Source organism: Ahaetulla prasina, chromosome 13 (assembly GCF_028640845.1).
Source record: "Ahaetulla prasina isolate Xishuangbanna chromosome 13, ASM2864084v1, whole genome shotgun sequence".
Lineage (NCBI taxonomy): Eukaryota > Metazoa > Chordata > Lepidosauria > Squamata > Colubridae > Ahaetulla > Ahaetulla prasina.
In genome coordinates this window covers 9578730-9600212 of record NC_080551.1, presented here as the reverse complement: position 1 = coordinate 9600212, position 21483 = coordinate 9578730, and the positions used below count along the sequence as shown (strand labels likewise).

The following is a 21483-nucleotide window of genomic DNA, read 5'->3' as shown; positions in this document are numbered from 1 at the left end:
TGAGGAAGATTTTGTCTTCACTATCTAGAATCAGGCTTTTAAACTGAAGTAATAAAAGTCTTCAATATATTCAGAACAAGAAAACCGTCAAGTTTTAAATAACCTCAGGGACATGGGGGGGGGGGAGGGGAGAGATGGAAATTCCAATTTCTGAAAAATTCAACTTTTAATGTACAACAATCCAAAGTACAGGAGCTTATCCATAGGAAAAATAATAATAATAATAATACTTTATAAACTTCATATTTACATTGGAAATCACTTCAAAAGTGCCAAAAAAATTTTGTCACAAATATAAATTCAAATTAATTACTCTCCTTAGTCACAGGGATTTCATTTTCCTTTTAAGTCCATCACTTTATGCCCCAAAGTTCTTCTACCCCAAATCGTGGGGTGAGGTGGGGAGCGAAACAGCATCGAGTAGGGTTATCGCAGCTGGATGACTGGTAGAAACCAAACAGCAGCCAGAATCTTCTCCTTCAATCTTCCAATAAACCTTCATAAATGCATCAAATTAGGCGCACATCTAGAATTCCCCCTCCCACCAGCATTTTGTAATTCTCAACCCGGGCAAGAAGAGAACATAGAAACATTCTGGATTTATTATTTCATCTAATGCTCACAATTCCATTGCAAAAATTTCCCCTCCTAAAATTATGGGGCCCAAATATATTTCAACCTTACAGGAAAAGGGCAGATCTTAGGAGTGAAACAGTAGCTCTTCTAATTCAGTAACAATCAGAAACATATCAGAACTTAGGGGCGAAATAGCAACTGTTCTAATTAAGTAACAGTTACGAAGGTATCAGAACTTAGGGGAGAAAAAGTAACTATTCTAATGAAGTAAGAATTAAGTAACATATCAGAAGAGTGAAAGTATCCCACCTGAAAACTATTGGTCCAAATATATTTTACCCTTATGGGAACATGTCAGAAATTATGAATGAAAAAGTAACTATTCTAATTAATTGTATTGTAATTAAGTAACCATTAAGGAAACTATCAGAAATTAAGTTTGAAAGTAACCACTTGAAAACTATTGGCCCAAAAATAATTTGCCTTTATAGGAGCATGTCAGAGGTTTTGAGTGAAATAGTAAGTAGTCTAATGAATTCTATTATAATTAACAAGGAAACTACCAGAAATTATGTTTGAAAGTAACCACTTGAAAACAATCGGCCCAAAAATATTTTACCCTTATAAGAAAATGTAGGAGTGAAATAGTAACTATTCTAACTAATTCTATTCTAATTAAATAACAATTATGGAACCTAATCAATGCTAAGGAGTGAAAGAAATATTCTAATTAACTAACAAGACAGAACTCTTGGCTTCACATTTAGTCAACCACTCTGGGTGAAAACAAAAGGACCTTAAAAAAATAATAATTCTGTAGTGCCTTTTCTGACAGTTAACAGGCGAGATGTCATAGAAAAAGAGGATATGGCAGACTCATGGACACAGGTAGACAAAGGTAGAAAAACGCCCCTCTAGAAACTTAGAAGAGAAACACTTGGTCTGATCCTTTCCTTCTTATTTCACCGATAAAAGTTTTAACACTTAACAAACCGACTTGGCAGTGAAATATCAAAAATTATGGCTCAGGATTCCTGCCGGGGGCACAAAATTCATTTGAAAGTTGATAAACGCGGGGATGCTACTTTTCAGTATGTATTTGGCCATTTCATTTTTAAAAGCAGGAATTTAACCCAAAGCAATAGATTTGGGGATAAGTGCTCACATCTGCACACACATATACATTTTGGGGGAGGGAGGGATATCTGTCGGAGTTGCTTTTTTTTTTTTTTTTGAGAAGATGTTGCTATCATTAAAGTATAATTATCACTCAGATCTTTGCCACCTGTGTATAAAAATTCCCCCTGGGACAAAACTCCATGTTTCTCTTCCCTCAATGAGAGAATTCCTTCATCTTGCTTAGTTCACTGGTGTCTCCTTTCTATGGATGACAGCCATTGGGGTTTTTTGAACCTTTCTAACCAGAAGTGCTAAGTTGACCATCTTGAGATGTTCATGGAATCCTGTCTTGAGGTGGACCCTCCTCTCAGGTCCTTCCTCCAAGCCGAATCCCTGGTGTTCCCATGGATTATGAGGAGGAGGAGGAGAGGAAAACAACAGGAGCTCCACAATCAATTTTTGAATACTGAAGTCCTCCAAGAACATGGACATACTGTCCTTCTCGCTCCTTCACAACCATGGAAATGAAAGTTCTTCCACCACCATTCAAAAACTGTTCTTTGTCCACAGCTCTACTTGGTTCACGTAGTGCTGCTGGAAGTCCCAAAGTTGCTAAGGCAAAGAAAAGCATGGAGAAGAGAAAAGGAGGGGCCAGATCATAAACCATTCCTTCTTCTTTTGTTTTGCTTTCTGGCATTCTGACCATTTTAAGTCCATAGACTTCCAAGTCTCTGCAGTCTTCAGTAAGCAGAGTAACCTGGAAGTAAGTTCCAAGCATTCTCATCAAAAGTTGGTTTCACCATTCTGTAATTCAGTCTCACTCCTGCCCTCCCCAACGCCAAATTTTTATTCAATAGCTGTAGCTGTTGCGGTCTTCTCTATCATCCCCTTCCAGCAGCAAATTGAACCTCACTTCCAAAGTCGTATAGCTTCCGCCTCCGTCTGTATCCTACGCAGCCTGCCTGTCCATTCCGTGAAATGTCCAGAACTCAAGTTGGCATTACCGACACAAACGCAAAATCTTCATTCCAAAACGTAGGGGGTAGACCTGACCTTGTTCCCTAGAGGTCCCTTGGTGCAGGGAAGACCACTCCCAACATTCAGCCAGTATACTGATGGGAGGCAAATTTGGGGCTAAAATTCAGGCCCCTTGGTGGATCCAGTTCTTCTGACCCACTTCAAATTCTTACAGCCCAAAGCTCTACAGCACTGTATTCAGGCTTTCTGGTTCCAGCATTGATGGCCCTGTAACTGGTGTTTCCTCGGGCCGGACTAGCTCTTTCCGTTTGCCTCTGCTTCTGGGCCTCTTAGGTTTTCCGGCCACTCCAGTTATAATCTGGATTGTTTTTCTGTTCTAAGGGCCTATCCAGAGGTGAGCGATGCTGGATGGGAGACTTGACACCAAGTGGAGATTTCTGAGAAGCTGGAGAGCGAGGGTCAGGGAGCTGGGAGTGAGAAGTGGGAAGGAGTTGCTTGTAATCAGCCGATTTGTCTGGGTGGAAAGGCCTGTAATGGTCAGATGGCCCTTGCCCATGATAATTCAAGGGAGGTCTATATTCAGACATCCTCCGATAATCTTGTTGGTAATTCTGGGGCCGGAAGCCATCTAACCTTCGCCTCTTGGTTTCATGACAGTACCTGGAGGGAAAAGAAGAAGAATTCAAAGCATTCAACTCAACAGAAGAAGGAAAAAGGACCCTATCTAGATCTTGGGATGCTTAATTCCCTCTGGCGCCAAAGGCATGGAAGAGAACAGGAATGTCAGCCCAGTTCAACAGTTATCTAGACATAGAATATTTGAAAATTAATATGTGGATTTAAAGATTAGAAGTTGAAAGATGTTTTTACTATATATACTTAAATAATATTACCATTGTTATTAGTACTGTGTATTAAAATATTGAATAATTAAATGATGAAGGATTTTATACACGGTGCAGCAAATAGTAATATGTTAATAACGTCAATTTTAGTATTTATGATCTGGCTGACAAACACCATTCACTGCTTTTGGAATTCCCGCAGAAGTCCCAAAGCCTAGCTGAATGGCCTGCTTAGCACCTCACCTGTAATCCGGATGTCCGCGGTAATTCCGTTCACTGCTGTACTGATCATAGGGGCGTTTACGAGAGACGTTGCTCGGCTGGTAGTTTCCTGAGCTCCGATACTGTTCTCGGCGCGCCTGGCGATCCACATAGTGGTGATCCTTGTGCCAGCGCTGCTCATATGGGTGATAGCGGTTTCTGCCCCAATTTGCATTGGCATTGCCACTGTAATTGAATTTGCGATCCCTCTGCCATTCACTTCGTTCTGCATGACAAGGAAGGGGAAGAAGCTAGCACTCTTGCACAGGAAGCCCAAGGATCTTATCCACATGGGCTTCGTTATCTGCACTTCTGCCTTTGTCTACTATTCATCTGATTTTTATCATCTCTTTTTTAAGAAAATAAGAAAAAGGAGGAGGAGGAACAGTAACACAATAATCAAAGTATCCATAGCAGGAGCTGCCCATCCAGAGTTAAACTGGGAGGCCCTTGAACCATGCATCGCATGTGGTTCCAGTAAGGGGACCAAGGATGGTCAGGCATTGCCACCTTCCCCCATCTCAGGAAGCTAGGAAGAAGGGCAGAGCTTCTCTGGTCTCCAAGAAGATCTCTTGCTAGATCTGCCACCACACTGCTTCAGCCCTGCTTCGCTTTGGTGGCAGCCTGCCATAAAATATGGGGAGGGGGGATGGAGGGATATAGGAAGGGGGATGACAGGAAGCAGAAGTGCCAACAAGAGACAACGGTTGAACGCTCCAAGGACAGTGTTGTGACTCCAGCCCCCGAACCTGGCCGCATGCCCGAAAGTGACTCTGAGAGTGAGGGGGAAGGGCCGGTAAGGCTTACCTCGGGAGCACCGATTCCTTTGGCTCGGCTCCAGGAGCCAGAACCAGACCAGTCGGAGGACGTAATGAGGCTGTCATCCCCTGATTCCTCCCTTCCCCAGGCTACGCCTTCAGACCCAGCTGATAATAATAATCAAGCTTGGCTTGACCCGCGTTTCAGAAGATTAGAGAGGCGGCGTCATCAAAAGGAAGGGTGGGGCAGGAGCCCCACCCCACAAGATATATAAGGAGCTTTGGGACTGCTCTCACTCCATGGGAAGCAAAAGTTTAGCTGAACCATTTCAAAAAGAGCTGAAAGTTTTGCTATGTGAGTCATTTGTTTGAACTTTGGCAGGCAGCTGCGATTTCTCTGCCAGGACTGATAAGAGCCGTGAATCCACTGGCTGAAGGCCAGCTCGTGGGTCTGAAGTTGGGAAGGAGACAGAACAGACACAGGCATAGGAAAGGAATGCGAATGCCCACCAAAGAGGCACCAAACTTTGGGAATTGTTACCAAAACAACTAATCTGACCCACATTGGACACTAAAAAAGATGATCAGGGAGAAGAAAAGGAAAATTACTGGGTTTATCCAAGAATCCTCAGATCTAGCTTTGCTTACACTATAACCACTTGGCTCTAGTAAAAGCAGACCTTTTACTAAATGCAACTCAACTGCAAATGGGAACAAGAGTCTTTCTTTCCTAAATGCCCAAGTTGGGACAGACCTGATAATCTCTCACCCGTGTGGCTGAAATGCCTTCTATTTGGCTGGTTGTAGTTCTCTCGTGGATGTCCATGCAGCTGGGAAGAGTGGGGAGATGGTTGCTGCAGCTTTTGACCGTGAGGGCTATGTGGGACAGGAGACATCGGAATATCTCGACTGGGCCCAGGCGTTTCTGGACGAAGCCGCTTGCCGCTCGTTGTGTCTTCCTTCTTCTTATGTTCCTGCTGAGTAGAAAGACAACATCATTGGAAAACTCAAAGGGCCAACAGTAACCATGATTTGGGTCTTAGTAATCAGTAGCCGGGGAGGAGGGAAGTTAAACAAAGAAAGAGAAAGAAAAGTGAAAGCCTTAAGGCTTTCCTTCCCCCACACCTCATCATTTGTTACAAAGATGTCTTTATCATCAAGGTTTGCTAGGCCAGCCCCTTTTGGCACCCCAGGGACCCCCCACAGGTGGCAGGCATCTTGAAGAAAAAGCAATGCAAGTTCATCAAGAGCCGAGGTGGCGCAATCCAGCAAAAGGAGCTGGAGGCTCACAGAGAATTACAGTCCCATCAAGGAGTGGGCCAAAAGACTCAAGGGCTTTGATCCCCAACCTATGTCCTCTGAGCATTGAAAGGCTACCTATCCTGAAGATAGGATTTAATAATAATAATTTAATTTTTAATCTTTAATCTTGTATTTAGCCAACGTCTGGCTCTTAAGACAGCAATGAAAAGAGCCAGGAGCAAAAAGAAAAAAAGGAAGGAAGGAAGGAAGAGAGAGAGAGAGAGAGAGAGAGAGTACAGTCCCACCTAAAAGCCTCAACCAGAATTCCTCTAATTCCTGAGATTTTCTTTTGCACAAGATGTTCCCTTTCCTTCCTTCTCTTTATTCATATATGTATCCCTTCCATTCTACCGCACAACACAAACATACACACACACATCTCTGTTCTTACCTCCTGTTCCCGGGATCGCTTTTTGTTAGCCATCTTGTATATCTTATGTAATTTCTTGGCATTAAATTCGGTAAACTTGGAGACAAATACCCATAGATTCCTGAAAGGAGGTGAACATATAATTTTAATTTTCTCTTTTTAGGAACTGGGCCAGGAGCCCGAACTTTTCATGCTGGAGGAAATAGAATAGAATAGAATAGAATAGAATAGAATAGAATAGAATAGAATTTATTGGCCAAGTGTGATTGGACACACAAGGAATTTGTCTTGGTGCATACGCTCTCAGTGTACATAAAAGAAAAGATACATTCGTCAAGGTACAACATTTACAACACAAATGATGGCCCAAACAAGCAGTGATGGAGAGATGCTTTATTCTGGGGCCCCAAAATCCCCTCTTACACCCCCTCTGCTTCTAAAAATGTCTTGCTTCAAACGTGAGTCATGAAGACTCCCAAGATAAAGTCTGGAGATTTTGATCTAAGCATGGCATGACCCAGTCTGCTACTTCTCTTTACTACTGCAAATCATGGTTTTCTTTGGACAAAAATGTGCAATTTTTTTTAAACACTCAAACATATTTCCACATAGGGGAATTCAACACAATTCAACAACTGAAGACTGCATCTCCTTTGTAGCATTGCAGCAGAAATTCAAGGGGAATTGGACTTAGTTTGCTTGTGACTATGTAGAGATTCTAGGCTGATTCCGCTTTTGACTCCATCCCCAGGTTCTGTCCCTTCTGCACCTGTACCTCCAAACTCAAAAAGACTCCTGACTCACAAGTCTCGACTGCAACATCAGGGGGAGGGAGAGAGAGAGAGAGAGAAAGAAAGATTGAAGATTTGGTGGGCAGGCAAATCACCTTCTCCATACATTAAGAACTTCCTGTTCAGTGTGGATTTTCAAACATTCAGCAATGTGGTCTCCTATCTTCAGCAGGCAACTTCGAGTTTGCTCCAGCTGGTCTTGGTCTGTCAGTCCTCTTTCTGGCTTATCCAGCTGCTTCAAGGACTTTTTTACTGGCCTCATCAGCTCTTTGCACTTGGGAGACAGAAAAACGGCAAGTTTTTAGTTGCACATCAGAAGGAAGGCGGAGGAAAGGGAGACCCCCATTGAGGCAACCTTTTGAGGCTAGGGGCCCATTTGAATTTGGGGGAGGGGATCGGCTGTGGGCACCCTTCCAAAATGCCAGCCATGGGAGTCTTCAAAGAAATATCTGGAGCCACATGGTCTCAAGCCCCAGTTTGCTGGGCACGATCAAGGAAGCGAAAGGCTTTCTCAAATTTCAGGATGGGATTTAACGCTCATCTGGGGAAGCCATAAAATCTCGGAGACCTTGCAAGAGATTTCCCATCTTTATTTAGGTGAAGGAATGACATTTTAGTTTTGATCCAGAGTATGCCGGTAGCAGTGTCCTGGGATCCTGGGATCCCTTTTCGCGACCTTCTGTCAAAGGGGAAGCCAGATTCACTTACCAACCCTGTTACTAATTTAACAACTGTAGCAAGAAAGGTCGTAAAATGGGGGGAAAAACTCACTTCGCTAATTTCCCACTTAACAAATATAAATTCTGGGCTCAATTGTGGTTGTAAGTCTCCCTATTTATTTGTTTCTGACCTGAAGAAAGTGTGAAGTCCTTTTTTTCTATCCTTCCCTTCCCCCTCCCAATTCTTCTCATTTTTCAACTTTCCCCCCCTTTGACTCCCATTCTCCATTTTTAAATCTTTTGGGGCTGGTTAAGTTTGTCTTTTACCTTTCATTGAAAGTTCATAAAAAAGATCTAAGCTGATTTCGGAACTAAATCGCTGCTGCCTTCCTGAGTCAAAGGCAGATTTTCTAGGATCAACGACCAGCCTGCTTTGATCTTTCCCCCTTTTGGTCCCTGGAGAAGACTCACAATGGTGAAGGTTGCATGATCTAAGTCATCCTCTTCCTCTTCCTCGATGGGGACAGGCTCACTTCCTGCCGTAATGTGGACAGGACCCTGACCCAGAGGTTTCTTCCCTTTGTTTCCAGGTTTGGCCTCAGTGCCTTTGGGCTGTGAAAAGACAAAGAGGAGATAGCATCCGTCATGAAAAACAGCACAGGATGGGAAGTCACAGATGCGCCAATAAGGAAAAGGAAGAAAAACCAAAACCAAAAAACAAGGGTGGTGAGAAACTTGCATTCTGCTGCCTGGAATTTCCAGGGGATTCCTTTGCCCCGTCAAACAGGGCTCTCCATTTTTATGATAATAAAGTACAGGTAAAGATTTACTCTGTCCAGTCAGGGCCAACTCTATGGGACAGTGCTCATCCCCCTTTTGGGCAAAAATAGGCAGCATTGTCCGAAAACAATTTCCCTGGATATATGGCCAGCATTGCTATATGCCAAAGGCACATGGAATGCTGTTATCTTCCCTCCCAAGTGGTACTAATTCATCGACTCACATTTGCATGCTTTCGAATGCTAGGTGGGCAGAGGAGCTGAGGCAAGTAACGGGAGCTCACCCATTATGCGGAATTCCGGTCTTGAACCCAGGCTGTCAGCCGTCCAGCGTCTTTAACTGTTTCTTAGATTTCCTAGCCAAGACCACAATCTGGGCAGTTCCTGATGCTCTTCCACCCAGTTAACCCTATCCAATCCTGCTTAGCTTCCCAGTTCTAACAAGGACAGCCAGAGCATTCACCCTGGCCCAAATGCCTAAAGAGTGAAGTAAAAGAATGTTCCATCCATAATATGAAGTTGATTTTAACCAAGGTTAAATTATTCACATAACCACACAGCCAAGTTACCAACGCACATATGTGAACCTTGGTTAAAACAGCAATGGCATGGCCACCAAGACAGGTTAACACCAGTAGGTGCCTGTTCCATTTCATCCTGCCTTTCTTCCTGTTCTTGGTTTTCGGCTGACTGCTGAGCTTTGAGTTCTTGGATTTTAGTTATCTGCTGAGCTTTGATTACTGGGCTTTTGTCTGACTGCTCAACCTTCTTTTTTGTGGCTTTGGCCTGGCTGCTTAGCTTTGTTTTCTTGGCTTTTAGTAGGCTGCTTATCCTAGTATTCTCCTTCATTTTCAGGGCATTCTTATATACCCCATCCTTCTTGGGCAGGGAGAGCGCAATAATCTGGATACAAGGATCCCAGCAAGTCTCAACAAAATGGCTGCATCAGTCTGGGATTTTTCTGAACTGTAGCCTCTGGCTAAGGTGGCACTCAAAAAATGGTAGAGGAAAGGGCAGACCTTAAATTTTAGTCCGCCATTTTCTCCACCAGGAAGTTCTGGTTCCTCAGCTCTCAATGCTTACCTTCTTCTGCCCTTCTACTGACTGGTTGTCTGGAGGCTGCGGAGAAGAGGCTTCATTTCCCGGCTCCTCCTTGATTTTGGGGGGTTTGTTTTCTTTCCGGATTCGGGGCTTCACACTTTTGGCCTTGTCCTAGGACAGAAGAACAGCCCACGAGGGCACAGATGATCAGAAAATCCACCTTGCTGGCCAATTTGGTGGGCCCTATCTTTATTTGTGCAATCCCTTTCCTGCATAGAGTCCCCCACCTCCCTGCAGTACCTGCAGGTGCTCCCTGCAGAGCACCTCTCTGGGGCTCTGGAGAGTGACCATCTTTGTACCTCAATGGCATAGTTTTCTCACGGACAGAGATGATGCAACACTTGGCCCTCCTGGACCGGTAGCTTCTTCCCAGGGAGCAGAGGGCAGCTGTGACAATTGGGGCCTTTGCAAGGTTCAATTTATGTACTAATTTTGCTCATTCGTGGACAGGGAGACCCCCTTCATGGTCACTCAAGTCCTAGTTGCTTCCCACTTGGACTACTGTAATGCGCTCCACAGTGGGCTGCCCTTGAAGGCAAGCAAAAACTTCAAATGATCCAGAAAGCAGCTTTGGACACCCTGTGCTTCACTCATGCTATACCACCCTGCTCGGTATGTGTGTGTGTATGTGTTGTTTGTGTGTACCGAGATTGGGGAAGGCTGATAAAAGAGTCCAGTTTCTTTATTTTAGCCCCTTCCTTACTATGTCCATATTTTCCACCACAAAGACTGGAAGCTTGAGTTTTGAATGTGCTAACTTCCCAAACAGTACACAGCAGAAACAATGTCCACTGGAACAAACGAAGCTTGCTCGGCGGCGGAACTGACCTCCTCTGTCTTGTTCAGATTCTCCTTCCTCTTCATGTCTCTTTGGATAAGTTTCATCAGATAATCTACTCGTGCTTGAAGCTGCTTCCCCTGTGGCTTTTTATCTGTCTCAACTGGTAAAATCTGGGGATAGGTGGAGAAGGAATAAACATAAAACAGAGGGACTTGTTGGGGCCTCTGTGGCTCAGACTGCTAATGCACTCTGTTATTAACAGCAGCTGCCTGCAATTACTGCAGGTTCTAGTCCCACCAGGCCCAAGGTTGACTCAGCCTTCCATCCTTTATAAGGTAGGTAAAATAAGGACCCAGATTGTTGGGGGCAATAAGTTGACTTTGTATATAAATATACAAATAGAATGAAGACTATTGCTAACATAGTGTAAGCCGCCCCGAGTCTTCGGAGAAGGGCGGGATATAAATGCAAATAATAAAAAAAAACTTGTTTAGAATCATCCAGCTGGTTTGTGCCCAAGGTACCACTAGAACTCAGAGTCTCCCGATTACTAGCCTGGTGCCTTAACCAGGAGAGCAAACCGACTCTGTGTTTTATGCATAAAATCAATGCAAAAAACATTGCTTGTCAAGCTGCAGAACCAGTAATCCCCGTATCTGATGCCACCGCTTCTTGCAGAAGTTCTTTTCTCAAGTGTTATAATTTGGTGTTGCATCTGTAAAACATTGACCCCCGTGTGAAGTTCCTTGTACCTTGTCGGTGAGATTCAGTTCTGGGTCTGACTTGATGAGCTCCCAGTTCCCACATCCGTGCTCGTAAATCCCCCGCAGCAAGCAAGAGTCCTCTTCCACTCCCCAGTCTACATCAAAATGGGCAGATTTGACACGGCAGTTCAGACAGAACCTGCAAAATTAGAGGAGAGAGGACAGGCGAAAGATGACAAGCAATTCCATGCGAGGCGTCCCCTCGTCAATAAAGTTCTACAACACAACCAGATAAGACAAAAGAAAGGCACAGTTAGAGGTGTGTGTGTGAAAGTGTGGCTATGCACCCACAGGTGCAGTTGTCTCTCTTAAAGCTCTTCTCACTAGCTAACAATAAGTTTCACCTAAACTGAGCAAAGGACCGTTCCTTAATTGCTCTAAGAAAGGATCAAATTCATGTGAGAAACAGCTATCAAGACCTAGCTGAAAAAAAGGCAACACAGAGTTTGCCTTGAAGGGAGTCTTCTCTCTCCCCTAAGTTATCTTCTCCCTGGAGAAGATGAGGAAATCAAGATGGCCGGAAGTATCTAACAGAATAACAAAGTTGGAAGGGACCTTGGAGGTCGTCTAGCCCAGGGGTCTCCAACCTTGGCAACTTTGAGACTTGTGGACCTCAACTCCCAGAATTCCTCAGCCAGCTTTGCTGGCTGAGGGATTCTGGGAGTTGAAGTTCACAAGTCTCAAAGTTGCCAAGGTTGGAGACCCCTGGGATAGCCCAATTCCCTGCTGAAGCAGGAGACCCTATACCAATGATGGCGAACCTTTTTGCCATCCTGTGCCAAAAGCGGAGGGAGCATGGGAGGATGAGTGTGTATGTGTCCGCACCCATAATTCGATGTGCTCCACCCCCACGCACGCGACACCCCCCCCGTGCTCCCCCTGCTTTTAGCCCGGTGGGCCCAGTAGGCCCGTTTTTTGCTCTCCCCAGGCTCCAGAACCTTCCTAGGAGCCTTGGGGGTGGAGAAAATTGCCTTCCCCACCCCCCTGGAAGCCCTCCGGAGGCTAGAAATGACCCGTTTGCCAACTTCGGTCCCACCAAAAAGTTGGCAAACGGGCTGGGCCGTTTCTGGCCTCCGGAGGGCCTCCAGGTTGGGGGAAAGGCTGTTTTCACACCCCCAGGCTCCTAGAAAGGCTCTGGAGCCTGGGGAGAGCAAAAAACATCCCTTTCCTACCACCACCACCCAGGCCCTTCGGAGGTAGGAAACAGCCTGCTTCCCTACTGCTGGTGGGCCCAGAAGGTCCGAAAATTATGTGGCCGGCACGCACATGTGCGCCGGACCTGAGCTCACGTGCCCACCAATATGGCTACGCCTGCCACCTGTGGCACACGTGCCATAGGTTCACCATCACAGCCCTATACTATTCTGGACAAATGACTTGTCTAGTCTCTTCTTAGAAGCCTCCAGTGATGGAGCACCCAAAACTTCTGGAGGCAAGCTGTTCCACTGTCAGGAAATGTGTTAGCAATTTTAACTGCAGTGATTCACTCAACAACCATGTCAAGAAGTTCATAACATAGGGCAAAGCTCACTGAACAACTGTCTTGCTCAGCAACAGACATTTTGGTCCCCATTGTGGCCATAAGGCAAGGACCACTTGTAGAAGGAGATTCAGAGAAGACTTCAACAGCCAGAAGACCTGCTGCTAATCTGGTAGATTATCATGGACTGTTCCTTTGGTCTAATCCAGCAATTCTCTTCATGTTTTCTCACAAGGCAGAGTCAAAGTAATGGCTGCCCCTTCTGGATTTACATTTTAAATTCCGTTTGTTCACATGTATGATATTATCTTTTGTGAAGGTTAATAACACGCTGCCTAAGGGTTCATTTTATTTATGAGAAACGTGTGTTTCCCCCCCCCCCAAAAAAAACCCCCCCGTTGTTTTCTTCTTCTTTTGGCCACTCATGACTCGCACACTTGCACCTGTCTTAGATGGTTATGCTTACTTTGCCCTCTCCACTGGGTCACTGGGAATGGTCTGATGGAGCATGGCAAACTCCTCCTCGTGCTGAATAATCGCTTTCACGTTCACCTGGACTCCGGAGATCTTAATTGTGGGTCCCTTTCTCTTCCCTGGTCCTTTACCTTGAATAAAAGGAGCCACACAGTCACAATCAGATGGGCCGGGTTGGGAATCACATTTAAAGTGCATTCAACATCTGAGAGTTTAACATGTTCCTGTTTGGAGGCCTGTTATTGTAGGAGAAGAGCAGGCAGAACCGGGGAGGGTTGGAGCTAAACATGTCATCGGTTTAGAGTCCTTGCGGGGCCACAAGTCAACCTCTCTTGAATTCTGTTAACCCTTATCAGGTGACAATTTAGTAATGAACTTTATTTGACTAGATTCTTGCATATCGGCTTGAATAAATCTTCTATGCTGCAACTTCACTTGTGGTCCTGATCCTTTGCGCCTGACAGTGATTTTGGAAAAGGAGTAGTAGTTTTGGCATTATTTTCATTCTTTTTTCCCCACAAAGTTGAAACAAATTGTGTATTTTTTTTTTAAAAAAAGACCATTATTCTCAACTGTCAGGCTTTGCTGTGATTCCATCTTAAGATGTTATCTCTCACTGTCTCTAAAAGATTTAGGATCACCTTTCCTGGGTTATTCCCAAAGGTGCTTTTTCAAGTGGCAACTGGACTTCCTGACCTGGATGACTTGAGAATCTCCATAGAAATTTTCGTAGGTTAGTTTGACGGGAAGTGAAAAAATGGAAACCGAGAAATCACTGGGGAAGATCGATGAAGCAAATACCGAACCAATTATGTGAGTATAAACAGCATAGTTGCAGAGTTCAATTCTTCTTAAGCATGAATTCTTCATACGATGCCAACTTTCTTTATCTGGAGGCACAGGCTCCTAACCCTGGATTCTGAGCCAGGTCCCTGGATTGGCCACCAACCTTTTCCCATCACAGAAAGCCCCTTTCCTCACTTTCAGTTGGGTTTTCCTTCAGGTGCTCTTCATACTCCTGCATGGCTGAAGCACAACTGTTATGGAGAAGTTCTCCCAAACGTTTCAGATCAGCTATCGATTTCTCTACCAGTTCGGCATCCCGAGCGAGGCATTCCAGTCTGAAAAAGGAGATGGAATATAATAAAAGGTGCTCTACAGCAAACCTTTGAATCTCCCTTCAACACACCCACAAATCGGACATTATTTTAAAGCACTTCCAGAAAATGAATGGACTTAGAATAGCTACCAGAAAATAGCAATAGCACTTAGACTTATATACTGGTTCACAGTGCTTTACAGCCCTCTCTAAGCTGTTTACAGAGTCAACCTCTGGCCCCCAACAATCTGGCTCCTCATTTTACCAACCTCGGAAGGATGGAAGGCTGAGTCAACCTTGAGCCTGGTGAGATTCGAACTGCCCAAATTGCAGGCAGCCAGCAGTCAGCAGACGTAGCCTGCAGTACTGCACTCTTAACCACTGCGTCACCGTGGCTCATGGTGATTAATGATTAAAAGAAAACAAAAAATCACATTGTGAAAGCAAATTACAGTTATGATTTGTGTGGACTGCACGTTCTCTGTAATCTGTCACTCACCGCTCTAAAGGAACACCAAACTTCTTGTACGCCTTGATAAATCTGTGGAATTTAAACAGGAAGAGCAACAACCGTTAGAGAGGTTTGCTAAAGGTCTCCATTTCCCCCCCCCCCCTCTGCTTGTGGTTCTGGTCCCATCCCTCCTAAATTTAACCCCCTCCAGATGTGCCCCGACTATAATTCTCAAGTTTCCCCCAAATTTACAAACCCAGGTTAAGCCAAGGAAGGCCGCAGAAGCTTTCTTACAATCATTTTCTTCCTTTGCGCTGGATGCTCAAGATGGCTGGAGTCATCTCCCCTCCTTTCGTCCCACCATATTTACTACCTCCCTGGGAGGTAGGCTGGGTACCCTCCCACTCTCTCCAGTTCATTTTAGCTCTGGCAAATGATGAAAAACCGGTCCAGAGGAACGCCCGGCTTTCTCCCCAGGTGCCAACCTTCTGATTTCAGTGTCTGTAAATCCTTCCACTGTGTCCTTCCGAACGCTGCGAGGCCGCCCTCTGCGTTTGGGCCTTTTGTCATCATCAGAGTCCTCTGTCTCGGTATCTGAGCCAGAAGACCTCTGGAGCTTTCTCTTTATTTCAACGTCCGAATCGCTATCATTGGGCTGAGCCTGTCGGGGCCAGAAAAAGGCCAGGCTTAGAGAGATCCTCTTTGCCAGAGGCTGTTTAACTCCAAGTGGTCTTCGACTTACAACAGCTCGTTTAGTGACCGTTCAAAGCTACAAGGCCACCGGAAAGGGATTTAACGACCGTTCTTCACCCTTATCACCGTTGCAGCATCCTCTTGGCCATCTGACTTACAGTCAAGACGCTTGGCAACTGGCATGTTCTTATGACAGTTGCAGTGTCCCGGGGTCATGTGGTTTCCACTTTTGTCAGATTGTTACTAACTTCACTGCTACAAGAAATGTAGCAAGAAAAGTCGTAAAATGGGGCGGAGCTCCCTCGACAAGTTTCTCACTTTAGCAACATAAATTCTGGGCTCAATTGTGGTCGTAAGTAAAGTACTACCTGTACTTAGCACCCCAAACACTCAATGCTCCATGAAGGGATGAGAGATCTAAGGAACAAAGCTGGAGTTTCACAATGCCACCCATACAGGGGTGAAATCCTATCGGTTCGGACGAACCGCTAGGGATTATGGGCATCAGTTCGCTGAACCAGTAGTAATTACCCCTCCTTGACCCCACCCACGCCTGGTCGGTCGCCACTCACCTCTTCTGGCCGCTTGATATTCCACAGAATTCAATGATAAATGCAGCAGAGAGGATGCTAACTTTTCTCCCTCCATTCACAACGAAGCTGCTGCAGCCTGTCCCTTTAAGGTAGCCCCCAGGTGGGAGGGGGCCAGGAGGGAACCATAAAGGGAGCAGCAGCTCCATTGAGAATGGAGGGAGAAAAGTTAGCCACAGAATTCAATGTTAAATGCAGCAGAGAGAATGCTAATTTTTCTCCCTCCATTCACAACAGAGCTGCTGCAGCCTGTCCCTTTTAAGGTAGTCCCCAGGAGGGAGGGGGACTGGGGGGGGAGGGGAGCAGCTGGAATGGAGCCGTTTTTTTGTGAAAGGCGGGAAAATGGGGAAGGGGATTTTCCTGCCTGTCATCCATTCCTCAGTCTCAGCATAGACTAAGGGAAGGATGGTAGGCAGGAATATTCCCCTCCCCATTTTCCTGCCATTCACGACAAGGAGTGGCTGGGAAGGGAGGGGCCGGTGAAGAGCCCCTCGATGTGAGTGATGTCGAGTTGGCCACGCCCACCCAGTCACATGACCTCCCCCAACAAGCCACGCCCACAGAACCGGTAGGGGAAATTTTTTAATTTCACCCCTGCATCCATAGTCTTGAGCCTGTGGGTGCCCAAGAACATGCTCGGTGTTTCTCAACACCAACTAAAGTGTGAATTTACCCTTCTGCAAAGCTAAACATCTATTGTATCTCCAGCAGAACCATCCACATGTGAAAGTCCTCCATCTACTGCTATTGTTTTGAAGGGGGGGGGGTTCATGCAGGATAAGGTGCAATGACTCCTGTTATGGGTCTTACACTACAAAAACTACCTTTTTGGCTGAGCTGCGAATCCTTGGCAACATGTATATCTCTTCGAGTTCCTTCTGCCGTTCCTCTTCTTCCACTTTCTTCCTCTGTTCCTCAGGAATGATGTTTTCCCACTCCTTCTGAGATTTCTCTTCCGCCTCGGCTTCTTCCTCTTCCGTTGTAGCAAAATTTGCTACCTGAGAGGAGAAACAACAAGGCTTTCTATACCGGGCTTCCATATCACATCCTGGACATAAATTGTTTCAACTCCTTCCCTCAGGGCGCCACTATAGGGCACTGCGTGCCAAAACAACTAGAAACAAAAACAGCTTTTTCCCTCCTGCCATCATTCTGCTGAACACCAAACTACCACAGAACTGTCTTGTGTCTAAGGGCATTTATCCAAGTAGGGAGGCTGTATTGCTGTTATCCTCCTCATCTTTCCGACTACTTCTCCTATTGGTATCTTATTGTTTGTATGTACACTGAGAGCTTATGCACCAGAGACAAATTGGCCAATGGAGATGCTTCTGCCGTGGCAGCACAGTGGTTAGAATGCAATATTGCAGGCTATTTCTGCTGACTGCCAGCAGGTCACGTCTCACTAGTCTCAACCTTGACTCAGCTTTCCATCCTTCCACAGTCGGTGCTATTTCTTCTTCTCCTTCTCCTTCTCCTTCTCCTTCTCCTTCTCCTTCTCCTTCTCCTTCTCCTTCTCCTTCTCCCTCCTCCTCCTCCTCCTCCTCCTCTTCTTCTTCTCCTTCTTCTTCTTCTGCCCCACTTTCCTTCCTTGCTTAATGATTATGGCCTTAGAAACTCCTTCCAGCTCTGAGATTTCCTCCTCAAAATTGTGGTACAGGAATCTTCCTATCTCAGCTAGCTCTTCAGTTGTTTAACTGGAGTTGTTTCCAGAAGATCAAAAAATCTGAGCTGTTAGTTTCATGTTTCTATCTAAACGTGTTGACTTTGTTAGCTGTGGATCCCCCCAAGATCTGGGGTAGAAGAACTTTGTGTCACTGTATCTCCATTTCAATTATACACAAGTAAGATTTATGATTATGAAGGGACTTCATACCAAGCCCATTAATTTCCTCTTCTGTCACTTACAGTTTACTGCCACCTAATGTGTAGCTTATTGGATGGCAATATTTGAGCATTTTTCAAGTTGTCACCTAGGATTGAATTTTCATCTTTCTGAATGGGAGGCGAGTGTCTTCACCTCTAAGCCACCACACAACTCCCTTTAATTGTATTGATAATGCTATTCTGAATTCTGAAACTTTTGATGCGCCTTTTCTGGGCCTGTACCTTAAACTGTGAAAGCAGTTCGTCGGTTGCACTTGTGGATGGTTCATTCTCTCGTGTCTCAGCCAGGCGTAAGATTTCCTCAATGTCCATTTCCTAGAAGCAGAGGCAAGAGTGCAATCAGACACACACCAATATGAAATATTTAATATTTTGTCCTTCTGAAGTTCTGATATGGAAAGGAATTGGATTGAGTTAAATCTTTGTTGTGTCTTGCCCGCCCTCAGAGCAGCCGGGGCCTTCTTACCTGCTCCCGAACACTGAGGAATGTATGCCTCCCGGCCCAAGTCCTGGCTCCATGCCCACACAAACTGCAGAAGAAGGAGCATCTCCCTGCCCCAGGCCTGACTCCATGCCCAGGCAAACGGAGCAGCTAGACCCCTCCCCCTCCTCCACAGCAGGTGAGCCTGAGGAGGGTTTACTCCCAACAACAGCTGATTGGAGTAATCCTCGCATCAGAAGATTGGAGAGGCGGAGGCAACAGAAGGAAGGGAGGGGCAGGCCTTAATGAGTGCTGAGTCATGGAGCCACACCCCATGGCCTATATAAAGGATCTACTTTCTGGCAGTCTCTGAGTCAGGCAAAAGTCGAACTTATCTTGCTGAAGTCACTTACTGGTCTCCTGCCTGCTCTGAGGACTTTGCTAGGACTTTGGGCAGAGCTGCAGAGGCAAGCCTGATTCGGATTTCCCTGACCCAGCCGTCAGCGGAGGAGTGGGACACGACAATCTTTGACAATTTCAAATGACATCCCAAGAAGATGTCAAGGTAATCTCCACCCAGAAATATGGATCAGAAAACTCACCTGTGGTTCAGATTCTTCCCCTTCCGCTTCTTTAAAAAGGTCTTCGGCTCCAAACTTCAAGATGGCGGTCAGCTCTTCCTTGTTGAATGGGTTTGTACTAGAGAAAAACATGAGGCCATTGGCTTGCACAAAGGTTTCCAGTTTACAAGTCCTTGGATCACATCTTAGCTCACTTTTCCAGATCTCAAATAATCTAGTTCGTTTTGTTTTGTTTTGTTTTGTTTTGGTTCTGCAACCCAACATGACAAACACAGACTTCAGAGGATAATTAGAATGGCAGAAAAAACAATGGCTATCACGCTGCCTTCCATTGAGGACCTGTATACTGCACGAGTCAAAAAGAAGGCTGTGAAAATATTTACAGACCCCTCGCATCCTGGACATAAACTGTTTCAACTCCTACCCTCAAAACGACGCTATAGAGCACTGCACACCAGAACAACTAGACACAAGAACAGTTTTTTCCCGAACGCCATCACTCTGCTAAACAAATAATTCCCTCAACACTGCCAAACTATTTACTAAATTTGCACTACTATTAATCTTCTTATCGTTCCCATCACCCATCTCCTCTCACTTATGATTATATGACTGTAACTTTGTTGCTTGCATCCATACAATTTATATTGTTTTCCGATTGCTTATTTGTAGCCTATGACTATCAATAAGCGTTGTACTTTATGATTCTTGATGAACATATCTTTTCTTTTATGTACACAGAGAGCATATGCACCAAGACAAATTCCTTTTGTGTCCAATCACACCTGGCCAATAAAAAAAGAATTCTATTCTATTGTACTACTTATCCTTTGATAAGAAGTCCCATTCAACTCCTAATCTCTTTTGAGCTGAAGAAACTTGGCAATTTGTAATTCTGAGTAGCTAAAATCATTCTTCTTGTCTTTTTAAAATCAATGTTGCAAATGAACTGTTTGTCTTAAAAAAGGACAGTTAGCAACCTTAGCATAAAGCATGTATTTAGCTATCAATGACCACGTCTGGCTGACAAATATAACCAGCTCATTTTATCTCATCAAACTTTCAAAATGGGGATTGATGCTAATCACTTGGTCGGTATTGCCTGCTAAGCTGAAGAAAGTTTCAGAATCTACTGGCAGAAAGGATCCCTCAGCCCAATTAAAACTAAGTCTTATCACCTTCCCAGATTAACATTCAAACAGCCATCTTGATCAGCAGACCAGAAGTTCCATCTCCTTACTTGGATCTATCAGAGCTGTTGTCCAAAACTGTCCGGCCTGTGGTGTCCATCCGTTGTATCACGAGATGGTCCAGCACCATCTTCTTCTTCGCTCTTTCTATAATCTCCTCTTCTACTGTTCCCTTTGTAACCAAGCGATAGATATTTACCTGCAGAATCCAGGGGATGCGTGAAATAGCTATATAGGTAGCTTTTTATCCCTGGTGCAGCCAAGGTGAGGCACAGAAATCTCTCTTGGATCTGTCCCTAGTTCAATAATTCACCTGACCTTTTAAAAGGACCAGGAAGGGACAGGTATCAAGGATCAACATGCTGTAAACCTAAAGCTACCGGCTTCTAATACCTTACAACAAAAATAGAAGTTATCCTACCAGGATTATTTACCTTTGGGGAAGTAGATGTCTCGTTTTCAGCTGTGTCTACCAAGGCAGCCCCTTTAGGAGAACTTCCGAATATCTAACTACCAACCCCCCACCACCACCGCCACCCCCACCCCCCGCCAAATTCCCTCTACTTATATTATTTAACTTTGCTGTCCACTATTTCAAAAAACAATGTAACAAATAACCAGAATTTGGATCTGAAAACCTGAAATGAACTGGGCCAACTGAGGAAGAGCCACCTGTAACCGTATTTTTCAGAGGATAAGACACACTTTTTCCCCCTAAAAGAAGGTGGAAATTTGGGTGCGACTTATACATCCAAATATAGCCCTGCCCACCCGCCGGCCCCCACCCTTTGGCCTCTGCCTTCCAGCAATTTGCCTCCTTACAGCAAACAGTAAACAGCCGGTTTCAGTTTCAGCACAGCCTGATTAGCACAAGCAGCTGACTGTCAGTCAGATCGGCCTCCTGACCATCAGCTGTTTCAGGCTGCAGGGATTGCCATAGCTGATTGCCGCCTCCAGGCGCCCCATTTTTGGCCTTTGCTGTTTGCTGCAAGGAGGCAAATTGCTGGGAGGCAGAGGCAGATTTTTTTTTTCTTGATCCTCCACAAAAAATGTAGGTGCGCCTTATAGTCCGGAGCATCTTATACTCCGAAAAATACAGTATGGCTGCTCCACAATTTGGCCAAATTCAAATTGCTCAGTTCCCACAATCCTTAATAATAAGTGAAGCTCAACTGGCAGGGGCTACTCAAGCAGACCAATAGGAAGCCCCCCCCCTCCCCTGCCTTCATCCCTGGGTTCCAAGTTCTAAATCCCATTTTTAGTGAGGTAAGAGTCAATTGACATGGCAGATAGCCAATCTGGTCTATGCTTCAGATGTTGGCCTAGAAACCAGCAGACTGGATTTCTAGTCCCGCCTTAGGCATGAAAGCCGGCTGGATGACTTGGGCCCAGTCACTCCTTCTCAGCCCAACCAACCTCACAGAGTTGTTGTAGGAAAAACAGGAGGAGTATTAAGTATGTTCCCTGCCTGGAACTAATTATAAAAGTAATAAAGGCAGGATAAAAATTGAATAAATAATCATAATACTTAGC

General features: G+C 45.1%; 1 protein-coding gene across 4 annotated transcripts in view; it reads right to left on the bottom strand.

Moving 5' to 3' along the window:
- Positions 1-1132: 1132 nt before the first annotated feature.
- Positions 1133-21483, bottom strand: part of CHD2 (chromodomain helicase DNA binding protein 2) — an 80975-nt gene continuing 60624 nt past the window's right edge. For 2 of the 4 annotated variants that reach the window (XM_058155775.1, XM_058155778.1), the window contains 17 exons: positions 20001-20149; positions 18782-18878; positions 17981-18073; positions 16696-16869; positions 15074-15249; positions 14637-14678; positions 14020-14159; positions 13031-13169; positions 11073-11223; positions 10368-10490; positions 9522-9650; positions 8131-8271; positions 7096-7274; positions 6231-6330; positions 5307-5514; positions 3762-4005; positions 1133-3333 (listed from right to left, as the gene is read on the bottom strand). In XM_058155775.1, coding sequence (XP_058011758.1) covers positions 3003-3333; positions 3762-4005; positions 5307-5514; positions 6231-6330; positions 7096-7274; positions 8131-8271; positions 9522-9650; positions 10368-10490; positions 11073-11223; positions 13031-13169; positions 14020-14159; positions 14637-14678; positions 15074-15249; positions 16696-16869; positions 17981-18073; positions 18782-18878; positions 20001-20149 — 2616 coding nt within the window. In that variant the 3' untranslated portion in view covers positions 1133-3002. The remainder of the gene's footprint in view (positions 3334-3761; positions 4006-5306; positions 5515-6230; positions 6331-7095; positions 7275-8130; positions 8272-9521; positions 9651-10367; positions 10491-11072; positions 11224-13030; positions 13170-14019; positions 14160-14636; positions 14679-15073; positions 15250-16695; positions 16870-17980; positions 18074-18781; positions 18879-20000; positions 20150-21483) is intronic. The other 2 variants (XM_058155776.1, XM_058155777.1) reach the window with 2 other exon arrangements.